The sequence below is a fragment of the Salvelinus namaycush genome, chromosome 3, assembly GCF_016432855.1.
Source record: "Salvelinus namaycush isolate Seneca chromosome 3, SaNama_1.0, whole genome shotgun sequence".
In the NCBI taxonomy this organism is placed as follows: domain Eukaryota; kingdom Metazoa; phylum Chordata; class Actinopteri; order Salmoniformes; family Salmonidae; genus Salvelinus; species Salvelinus namaycush.
The window spans coordinates 1,472,667-1,485,046 of record NC_052309.1 but is presented as its reverse complement, the minus strand read 5'-3'; the positions used below and the strand labels follow the sequence as shown (position 1 = coordinate 1,485,046).

Below are 12,380 nucleotides of genomic sequence, written 5' to 3'. Positions count from 1 at the left end.
CACAAGGTGTGAATGAACACTTCTCTTCAGCTTCACCGACATCCAGGCAATTGCTCTAATGACCCCATAGGCACAGCCTTCAGAAGGTCTGTATAAGAATGGTCTGCATGCTTAGAAAAGTCTGTATGATAACAGTCTACACCGATAGGATTCTCGAAAACGTAGGGAGAGCTATAGTCACAATGCATGGGTCCACTGCACCATCACTGTTTTATAAAGCAACTGTCAAACTGTGTTGTTGTTGAGTGGTCAGCTTCTACAGAACCTTCAGACAGGACAGTAAAGGAAGAGAGAAATGGGTGGAGAAATAGAGGAGAGAAAACAAAGAGATGCATTGTGCAACAGAAATACCTCAATACGTTCATCTTGCTCCCTATTCTTCCTGTGAAATGACTAGGGCCCTGGGAAAACCCACTTGCGGCTGACAATGTGCTGCTTTATGCCTGAATGGAGCGTACGTACATAGAAACTACTACGTTTCCATTATCTGTTCCTTTGGAGAACGAGAGAGACAGAGAGAGATAACATTCCTTTATGAGAAGAAGAAGAAGAGGGCAGATGAGAGTCTGTGTGCAGCTCAACCCATCTGAACACAGACAAAGAGCGCCGAGAGAGAGAGAGTGCCGAGAGAGATAGCGAGAGCGCCGAGAGAGAGAGCGCCGAGCGAGAGCGCAGAGAGAGCGAGAGCGCAGAGAGAGCGAGAGCGCCGAGAGAGTGAGAGCGCCGAGAGAGTGAGAGAGCGCCGAGAGAGAGAGAGAGAGAGCGCCGAGAGAGAGAGAGAGAGAGCGCCGAGAGAGAGAGAGCGCCGAGAGAGAGAGAGAGAGCACCGAGAGAGAGCGAGAGTGCCTAGAGAGAGCGAGAGCGCCTAGAGCGAGAGCGCAGAGAGAGCGAGAGCGTAGAGAGAGCGAGAGCGCAGAGAGAGCGCAGAGAGAGCGAGAGCGAAGAGAGAGCGAGAGCGCCGAGAGAGAGCGAGAGCGCCGAGAGAGTGAGAGAGCGCCGAGAGAGTGAGAAAGCGCCGAGAGAGTGAGAGAGCGCCGAGAGAGTGAGAGAGCGCCGAGAGAGTGAGAGAGCGCCGAGAGAGTGAGAGAGCGCCGAGAGAGAGAGAAAGAACGTGAGAAACATTACTCACAGAAAACATTTGTCATCTTGAATCCTATTCCACCTGCTTTCCCTCCTAGGGACATTAATAATTCAGTCCCCAGAGAGGCCAGGGTGTCTACCTGACAGTAGGAGAGGGAGAAAGAGTGAGGAGAGGTGGAGAGATAAGGGGATATGAGCTACTCTACCTTTTCCTGACAAATGGGGGAGAGGTAAAACAATAAAAATAAATTAGGCGATAGAGAGCGTGAGACAGAGACATTTTCCTCAGATTACACAGACCCACAAAGAATTCGAAAACAAATCCAATGTTGATAATCTCCCATATCTATTGGGTGAAATACCACAGTGTGCCATCACAGCAGCAAGATTTGTGATCTGTTGCCACAAGAAAAGGGCAACCAGTAAAGAACAAACACCATTGTAAATACAACCCATATCTATGTTTATTTATTTTCCCTTTTGTACTTTAACCATTTGCACATCATTACAACACTGTATATAGACATAATATGACATTTGAAATGTCTTTATAATTTTGGAACTTTTGTAAGTGTAATGTTTACAGTAAATGTTTTATTGTTCATTATCTATTTCACTTGCTTTGGCAATGCAAACATATGTTTCCCATGCCAATAAAGCCCCTTAAAATGAAATTGAATTGAGAGAGAGACAGGGAGAAATAAAGACAAAGGAAGAAAGGCCTCATCTCTAAACGCAAGACACTAAAAACCTGACTCCACAGCCCACAAAGGGTCCCTCCATCCACATCAACCCCCGATCCAGTCCCCAGTGGACCCCAACATTCAGGTCTGGCTGATTCCTCCATTACTACCAGCAAGAAGCAAGAAGCAAAAAGCAATGAAGAAATTATGTTTCAGTTTGCTTCCTGAATTTAAATGAAGCACCCTTTGCAGAGTCATGCCGAGGAGCCCGTCAATGGGAATACCCACTCACCTAACTCTGCAGGAGGTCAGAGTTTCAGGCAGCGGAAGGCCACCTGGAGAGGGGTCCTGTTGTGACTAGGGGCAGGCACAGCTGAGGCCAGCTAAAAGCCCTTTCTCGCCCTACTCTAATAATGACATCATACTGTATGTTACACACCCAACCAATACCCCCCCAAAAAAAGCAGGAGAAAATATCATGCACACCGTAATCAGACACAATTTCAAGGTTTTAATTTGCTAAGCTTTCAGCTACTCTTTTAACAGCCAAAGCCTGACAGAAATTGTATGACTGCTGGGAGTAAATAACAGCTTGCCTGATTACACCAGAGTCCAAATTGGTCTTGAACACAATCACAGATCATTTTAATCTCTATCTGCACTCTTTTGTTGAGGAACGATTTGGAGAAATTGGACTGGACTTTTTTGTTCGAAAAGATATGAAAGTATAGAAGAAAGAAATTGTGAAAGAGAAATGATAAAGGACAATCAAGCATAATCAACTGAAGGCCATTTAATAATCACCATTTCCTTTTTGAGTGAGGTTATTATATTAGCAATAACTAAATGAGCCTGTGTGAGATTGGCTGTGTGTGATTGGCTGTGCTTTAATCCTCAGTCATGTTCAGTCGGCACAAACCAAGAAAACCTTCCGAAACTGAGTGAAATGAGGAGGTACCCTCTGAACTTGTCCAATAAGAAACACTTATTTTTGTTTTACGTTTTGAAACTTTTTTCTACAGTGTGCCTTTCTGAACATAACCCTGACAACGGTGAACAGAAACAACCACACAACCTCTGTAAAAGTCAGTCCGGAGACTTGTTGACATTATTTTTGCTAATCTCACAAGTCATCTTTCCAGTACAGGACAACTCTGACCACACCAGCAGGGCTAAGAAAGCAACATCAGCATTGTGCCGAGATTATTAGCTCAACACCCAGGATGTGTAGAACTGGAAATGAGATTAGTAGCTCAACACCCAGGATGTGTAGAACTGGAAATGAGATTATTAGCTCAACACCCAGGATGTGTAGAACTGGAAATGTAATGCATCATATAGCATCAATCGCCTTCGATTAGAACATAAACAATTGATTATTCTAAACCTCCCAAGCATGTGTATTGGCTGCTAAACATAAATGTGTAGACATACAGGTTTTTCACCACATCTCCTCTCTCTTTGTTCCAGTTTGTCACGTTGAGTGACTGTTTTATTATTCCATGAGGCTGAATAGACATTTGGTTGCCCATCTTCCAGGCTCCAATGACTGATGGAGCTGGTTTACTGCTGTTCACTCAGAGGAAAGACTAAACAACCTCAGGAGAGTCAAATAATATGAAGCACACTACATTTACGGTTGAAGTCAGAAGTTTACATACACCTCAGCCAAATACATTTAAACTCAGTTTCACAATTCCTGACATTTAATCCTAGTAGAAATTCCCTGTCTTAGGTCAGTTAGGATCACCACTTTATTTTAAGAATGTGAAATGTCAGAATAATAGTAGAGAGAATGATTTCAGCTTTTATTTCTTTCATCACATTCCCAGTGGGTCAGAAGTTCACATACACCCAATTAGTATTTAGTAGCATTGCCTTTAAATTGTTTAACTTGGGTCAAACATTTTGGGTAGCCTTCCACAAGCTTCCCATGATAAGAATTTTGGTCCCTTCCTCCTGACAGAGCTGGTGTAACTGAGTCAGGTTTTTAGGCCTCCTTGCTCGCACACACTTTTTCAGTTCTGCCCACAAATTTTCTATGGGATTGAGGTCAGGGCTTTGTGATGGCCACTCCAATACCTTGACTTTGTTGTCCTTAAGCCATTTTGCCACAACTTTGGAAGTATGCTTGGGGTCATTGTCCATTTGGAAGACACATTTGCGACCAAGCTTTAACTTCCTGACTGATGTCTTGAGATGTTGCTTCCATATATCAACATCATTTTCCTCCCTCATGATGCCATCTATTTTGTGAAGTGCACCAGTCCGTCCTACAGCAAAGCACCCCCATAACATGATGCTGCCACCCCAGTGCTTCGCGGTTGGGATGATGTTCTTCAGCTTGCAAGCATCCCCCTTTTTCCTCCAAATATAACGATGGTCATTATGGCCAAACAGTTCTATTTTTGTTTCATCAGACCAGAGGATGTCTCCAAAAAGTATGATCTTTGTCCCTATGTGCAGTTGCAAACCGTAGTCTGGCTATTTTATGGCGGTTTTGGAGAAGTGGCTTCTTCCTTGCTGAGCAGCCTTTCAGGTTATGTCAATATAGGACTCATTTTACTGTGGATATAGATACTTTTGTACCCGTTTCCTCCAGCATCTTCACAAGGTCCTTTGCTGTTGTTCTGGGATTGATTTCCACTTTTCGCACCAAAGTACGTTCATCTCGAGGAGACAGAACGCGTCTCCTTCCTGAGCGGTATGACGGCTGCGTGGTCCCATGGTGTTTATACTTGCGTACTATTGCTTGTACAGATGAACGTGGTACCTTCAGGCTTTTGGAAATTGCTCCAAAGGATGAACCAGACTTGTGGAGGTCTACAATGTTTTTTCTGAGGTCTTGGCTGATTTCTTTTGATTTTCCCATGATGTCAAGCAAAGAGGCACTGAGTTCAAAGGTAGGCCTTGAAATACATCCACAGGTACACCTCCAATTGACTCAAATTATGTCAATTAGCCTATCAGAAGCTTCTAAAGCCATGACATAATTTTCTGGAATTTGCCAAGCTGTTTAAAGGCACAGTCAACTTAGTGTATGTTAACTTCTGACCCACTGGAATTGTGATACAGTGAATTATAAGTGAAATAATCTGTCTGTAAACAATTGTTAGAAAAATTACTTGTGTCATGCACAAAGTAGATGTCCTAACCGACTTGCCAAAACTATAGTTTGTTAACAAGAAATGTGTGGAGTGGTTGAAAAACACATTTTAATGACTCCAACCTAAGTGTATGTAAACTCCTGACTTCAACTGTAACAGAACATACTACACACAATGGAGCATCTCTCAGATAGCATAAGACAGCTGAGGTTTTAGAAAACCATGAATAAACAGACAGATGGAAGGCCGGACAGACATCTTGAGACACACACAAACAAACCTCTTGAAACACACACACACACACAAACACACACACCTCTTGAGAAGAAGGCACTGATCATGAAGCTGAAGTTGATGGTTGCCACGGCGAAGACAAGCAGGAAGACAAAGACCAGGGTGGGGTCACTATAGGTCAACACAGCTCCATTAGGGCTCACCTAGAAAGGGCCAGGACAGGAAAGAACATCATTATCATCATGAATACTAAACACACTGCATTGGACACAGACACCTGGGTTCGGGTTCATTAGGGCACACCGTAGAAAAAACGTAGTAAAACCTTTTGAAACACAGAACAAAAACAAGCATTTCTTATTGGAAAATTTTAGGTAGTCCTTCCACGTTTGACAGTTTTCTTTCATTTGGTGTCTAATTAACACGACCCTGGACAGATGGAGATCCAGTAGACTAGAGGATGTTAAGCTTTTTCAGCTCGAGATCCAAATGAGAAATGTACTGTCCCCGAACAACCCAAATTAAGAAGAAATAGTGTGAGAGGTGTGTCGCAACCCACCTCTCACATGCTCAGGGCCCACTTTGGGTCCCAAACCATGGTTTAAGAAACAATGCAGTTGACACTCATCTTTATTATGGTGCCTTCAGAAAGTATTCACACCCCTAGACTTTATCCACATTTTGTTGTGTTACAGTCTGAATAAAAATGGATTGAGATTGTTGTCACTGGCCTACACACAATACCCCATTAATGTCAAAGAGGAATTGTTTTTAGAATTGTTTACAAATTAATAACAAATGAAAAAAAAGAAGAAATGTCTTGAGTCTAAGTATTCAACCCCATTGTTATGGCAAACCTAACTCAGTTCAGAAGTAAACATTGGCTTAATCTTTCTGGCGCAGGCGTTCCGCTAGCGACCCACCTCGACAACATCCGGTGAAATTGCAGAGCGCCAAATTCAAATGACAGAAATAGTAATATTTAACATTAATGAAAATACAAGTGTTAAACATCAAAATAAAGCTTAACTTCTTGTTAATCCAGCCGCTGTGTCCGATTTTAAAAAGGCTTTACGGCGAAAGCACACCATGCGATTATCTGAGGACAGCGCCCCCACACAAAAGCATTAAAAACATATTTCAACCAGGCAGGTGTGCCACGAAAGTCAGAAATAGCGATATAATAAATGCCTTACCTTTGAAGATCTTCTTCTGTTGGCACTCAAAAGGTCCCAGCTACATCACAAATGGTCCTTTTGTTCGATAAAGTTCTTCTTTATATCCCCAAAAACTCAGCTGGCGCACTTCATTCAATAATCCACCGGTTTCCCTCCTTCAAAATGCATACAAAATGAATCCCAAACGTAACCAATAAACTTCTTCAAACAAGTCAAACAACGTTAATAATCAAACCTCAGGTACCCTAATACGACTTTAAACTATAAAATTTAAGACGGAGAACCGTTATTGTCTTTACCGGAGATAAACAACAAAGAACACGCTCTCATCCACGCGCATAAAAATACTACATCCAAAATGGGAGCCACTTAGAAAAACTACAAACTCTAGCTCATTTTTCCAAAAACTCTTTCTAAAGACTGTTGACATCTAGTGGAAGCCCTAGGACTTGCAATCTGGGAGGTTTTCGGCTCACATTAAACATGACAGCCATTGGAAACAGTGGTAGGCTGAAATGTTTCTTTTTTTGGATGTTCGTCCTCGGATTTTCGCCTGCCATATCAGTTATTTTATACTCACAGTCATTATTTTAACAGTTTTAGAAACTTTGGAGTGTTTTCTATTCAAATCTACCAATTATATTCATATCCTAGCTTCTGGGCCTGAGTAACAGGCAGTTTACTTTGGGCACGCTTTTCATCCAGACGTCAAAATACTGCCCCCTAGAGGTTTTAACAAGCCACATAATAAGTTGCATGGACTCTACAAAGACCAGGGAGGTTTTCCAATGACTACTATTGGTAGATGACATATAAATTAATTACACCTTAATTAATCACTACAAAGATAGACGTCCTTCCTAACTCCGTTGCCAGAGAGGAAGGAAACCGCTCAGGGATTTTATCGTGAGGCCAATGGTGACTTTAAAACAGTTACAGAGTCTAATGGCTGTGATAGGAGAAAATGTAGGAAGACTCGCAGCTGTAATTGCTGACAAAGTACTGACTCAGGGGTGTGAATACTTATGTAGATTAAATATTTCTGTATTTCATTTTCAATAAATGTGCAAATATTTCTAAAACATGTTTTCACTTCGTCATGATCGGGTATTGTATATAGATGGTGAGAAAAAAAATCTAGTCAATCAATTTTGAATTTAGGCACTGTATATAAAACTTCTTTAGCCAGGTACTGTTGAGGACACTCATCTTTATTATATCACCCTTATTCAGCCAGGTACTGCTAGTCAGAGACATTCTCTTGACGTGACCTCGTTAGTCAAGAGGTGAACAGTTGAAAAAACAAGTGACAATGAAGAATCATGCCCCTCAAAGCAATAGAAAGAAAAGACTAGTTAAGGGTTTTTGTTTGTGTTTTGTAACATAACAGTTATGTAAAGTGCAAACTCACCTTGATGCAGAAGAGCAGCGTGACGAAGAACATGGAAATGGCGAGGAAGAGGAAGAACATGAGGAACCAGGCCGTCCAGTGCAGCCAGTTACTGAGGCCCATCATCCGCATGTACTCCTGTAGAGAGTAGAGTGAGATTGACAGTTTGCTCGACTGACAGGTAATCTACCACTTCACCCCCTCACCCACCTTGAGCTTCCTCTCCTTCTCCTGCACCACGGCCCTCACAATGTTCAGGGAGGTATAGGTGAGGCTGAGCACCAGGAGGAGGGGCAGCTGGTTCTGGATGGCCAGGATGAACACGTCGTAGATGAACGGCGGGAAGGGGAATCGGCGGAGGACCACCCGGGTGTGGGAGAGGAGCCAGGCTGCTCCTGTGCTGTTATAGGAACGCATGATGGCCTGGTTGACCGCATGCTGCACTGCCAGGAAGCCCTCGCGGAAGTAACCTACGGAGAGGAACCAGGTTATGTTAGAATAACTGCATCCCAATTCTCACAATGTGGGCCCTTGTGCATTCCTCCCCATGGATCATTGCAAACATGGGCTACAGCCTAGGGAGTTTCTTTAATCAGTCTCCTGACAAAGTTAGTCTGTAAAACCCAAGTCATGTTTTCCTGTTTGCTTATGGCGGAATACAGCTCATTCAGTTCAGTGCTAGTGCCAGCATCAGTCTGTGGTGGTATGTAAACAGCTACAAAGAATACAGATGAAAACTCTCAGGCGAGCAATAGCTCGAGACTTCCTTATATATCATGCACCAGCTATTGTTTACAAAAATACATAGACTGCCGCCCCTTGTCTTACCAGACGCCTATGTTCTATCCTGCCGGTACATCGTATAACCAGCCAGCTGTATGATGATATTGTCGTCATTCAGCCACAACTCCGTGAAGCAGAAGATGTTACAGTTTTTAACGTCCCGTTGGTAGTTTAATATTCCCCGTAACTCATCGATTTTATTCTCCAAAGATTGCACATTTGCTAGCAGAGTGGAGGGAAGTGGGGGTTTCTTCGATCGCCTACGAATTCTCAGATGGCAGACCTTCGGCCCCTAATTCTACGCCTCCTCTTCACGCAGATCACGGGGATCGGGGCCTGTTCCCGAGGAAGCAGTATATCCTTTGCGTCAGGCTCGTCAGAGTCATGAAAGGAAAAAAAGGATTCTGCTAGTCCGTGGTGAGTAATCGCAGTCCTGTGGTCTAGAAGTTATTTTCGGTCATAAGAGACGGTAGCGGCAACATCATGTACAAAATAAGTAAAACAATTTGTTACAAACAACGCAAATAAACAAACAAAAAAAATTCATCGGCTGGGGCCATGTAAAACATCTGCCTTATCCGCCATCCGCCATCTTACTAGGGCCCATTCTCGGCGTCTATACCTTGGACCCATTGTTTTTCCTGTTCATGTCATACTGTATACTGGTGGGAAAAAAACGTCTGGTTCTAAGTATGACACTCTTCCATTACAATGGAGATAAACAGGAAATGAGGACTCATTCTGAACTTTTTACCAGATCATTCCTTTACCCCACCAGAAGTTCATTTTAACATATACTGATCTGAAAATGATGACAACAGCTACTCACTGAACAATCTGAACTGATGAAGGGATAGACGGCATTAAGAGGCAAGAGGTAGGCCTCAGTAATGATGAACCCTTTAAAATTGTTATCCATATTTAAAATTCATGAATTCTGACTGAAACTCTTTGTGGTTATTGTCATGTAGACTGGAATGGTTTCCTCTAGGCTAGCCTTGGGCCATATTCATTAGGCACCAATTTTTTTATTTTTTTTAACACTGAAACATTTTCGTAAATGTTTTCCATTGTGTCCTTTAATAAATATGACCCTGATATCTCCCATTAGAGACACATTAACACAGCCACTTATTTTGAGATCAAAGGTCTGGCTCAGTAGAGGACACCAGAACGCCAGCTCTCTTCTGTTCTCATCACTCGTTCATAATCTCTTCCTCTTTTGGGAGACAGAATATTGACATAGCTTCAAAGCGGAAGGAGGAAGGGAATCAAAAGGGCAGGGTCTAAGATGGAGGATCTGGAGCCATGAACAAACATCCTATTTTCTATTTAATACATTACTTGTTACGCAACCACCACCACCATCGTTTCTGGATATATTCTGGAAAATATTTTTACAAATATCTGAGCCATCACCATTTATCAGAGAGAAAAGTGAATACATATGGATGGACAAAAAAAAAGAAAAGACAAAGAGACAAAGCTGTGAAAAATACCATTTGGGTCAGAAAGGTAGTGTGACAAAGGGGTATCACTAGATTACAGGGCTCAGCCAAACACTGTTGCCCTGTGACACAGAGCAAGGGTTGCCATGGGAACACAGCGGGAGCAAGGAGGAAAGGTTATCTTTCAAGGGGCTGTGCAAATAGCTAAAGCTCTCCCATCGAGTGTGTGATCTGTGAACACGAGATAATGACAGTGCACCTGACTGCGGCAGTTGGTTAAACCCTCCTGTGTAGGAGTACAGGTTTACATTTTATATTGTATATGCCACTTAGGGGTCACTTTTATGCAAAGTAGAGTTGCATTTAATTTAAAAAAAAAAGTGTTTGTCATGCTTCAGACAGCTACTGTCTCTCCACACACACAAACTCCTTCCTCTCGTATCTGGCTCTGATCCACTGTTCCTGCTTGAAAACATTCACTGTCAATAATGTCTCATTAACCAACATGGATGACAGATCAGGGTGGTGTTCATTAGGGCACGCAACTGAATGTTTTGCAACAGAACACAAAAAGGAGTATTTCTTATTGGACCAGTCCAGAGAGTTCCTCCCTGTTTCAGTCCGTTTGGTACCTAATGAACACAACCCTGGAGTTCTCATCCAGTGAGTGTATAATGGTGTACTTATCCTTTAAATATTATAAATATTATATTGCTCCTCTGCCCTGTCAAATAATCAGGATTGCCAAGTCAAAATATTTTTATTACAGAAATGATTGGAATGGACAGTCACCCATAAAAATACTTTTACACCCTTCTCTCCAATTCCCTCTGCCTCGCTCTGAATTTATCATTCCCATTTCACGTCTTCTTCCCGCCCCCCTTGTCTTTCAACACTTTCCCTCACTATCTCTCTCTTTTTGCTGTCTGTCTTATCAGTAATCTGTCTTAACATGTACACAGGCAATATGAACAGGCAAACACAAACATATGAAGACTGTGTGTGTGTGTGTGTGTGTGTGTGTGTGTGTGTGTGTGTGTGTGTGTGTATATATTATTATCCTCATGGGTGCTGGAAATCCCTCAAAGTCCCCACAAGGATAGTAAAACAAGGAACATTCTCCATTGTGGGGACATTACCCACGTCCTCACGAGTACAAAGGCTATGTTAAGCTTAAGGGTTAAGTTTAGGGTTACAATTAGGGTTAGGGTACAGGCTCACCAGGCGTGCCCCCCTGGAGGTCGTACTGCTCCCTGGGCCCGGGCAGTTGGAAGAGGGGGAACAAGTTGAGGGTGTGCCAGTCAAAGTCATTGTTGATGTTTAGCTCAGACTTCTCCTTGGCCGGGGCATTACGGGGACTAAAGCTGAACCGCAGGTGGTAGCTGACCTGTAGGGGATAGGAGGAGGAGAGGAGGGAGAGAGAGAAAGAGAGAGTAACAGAGAGAAAGACATTATGAACAACTGGAAGAGTGTATTTTATTTTTGTAGATGTGAAAGATCAGATGATGTATATTGATCCACCACCATCTACCTCTCTGCCCACCACACACCTAATCACCAACACATTCCACTGACACAGACAGACAGACCCTCTCTCTGTACTACCCAGACAGACAGACCCTCTCTCTGTACTACTGAGACAGACAGACCCTCTCTCTGTACTACCCAGACAGACAGACAGACCCTCTCTCTCAGACAGACAGCTTAATGATCTCAGGCCCAGTGTCTATCAGCTCAGTCTGCTCAGGACTGACTGACCACAGGTCTCGCTAAAAGACAGATGGAAAGAGGAAGAGAGAGAAGGAGAATGAGAGAGATCATGAAAGAGGGAAAATAAAAAGAACAAGAGAAAGGAAGACAACACAGTATGATTCATTAGATGCACAATCGAGAGCATCCTGTCGGGCTGTATCACCGTCTGGTATGGCAGCTGCTCCGCCCACAACCGTAAGGCTCTCCAGAGGGTAGTGAGGTCTGCACAACGCATCACCGGGGGCAAACTACCTGCCCTCCAGGACACCTACACCACCCGATGTCACAGGAAGGCCATAAAGATCATCAAGGACAACAACCACCCGAGCCACTGCCTGTTCACCCCGCTATCATCCAGAAGGCGAGGTCAGTACAGGTGCATCAAAGCAAGGACCGAGAGACTGAAAAACAGCTTCTATCTCAAGGCCATCAGACTGTTAAACAGCCACCACTAACATTTAGTGGCCGCTGCCAACATACTGACTCAACTCCAGCCACTTTAATATTGGGAATTGATGGAAATTATGTAAAAATGTATCACTAGCCACTTTAAACAATGCCACTTAATATAATGTTTACATATCCTACATTACTCATCTCATATGTATATGTATATACTGTACTGTATATCATCTACTGCATCTTGCCATCTTTATGTAATACATGTATCAATAGCCACTTTAAACTATGCCACTTTATGTTTACATACCCTACATTACTCATCT

General features: G+C 42.9%; 1 protein-coding gene across 1 annotated transcript in view; it reads right to left on the bottom strand.

The window, feature by feature from the left end:
* Window positions 1–12,380, bottom strand: part of abca3b (ATP-binding cassette, sub-family A (ABC1), member 3b) — an 89,593-nt gene that overhangs the window by 37,518 nt on the left and 39,695 nt on the right. The window contains exons 5-8 of the mRNA XM_038989526.1: window positions 11,125–11,290; window positions 7,883–8,142; window positions 7,694–7,810; window positions 5,187–5,307 (exon numbers count right to left, since the gene is read on the bottom strand). Of these exons, the coding sequence (XP_038845454.1) occupies window positions 5,187–5,307; window positions 7,694–7,810; window positions 7,883–8,142; window positions 11,125–11,290 (664 nt within the window). The remainder of the gene's footprint in view (window positions 1–5,186; window positions 5,308–7,693; window positions 7,811–7,882; window positions 8,143–11,124; window positions 11,291–12,380) is intronic.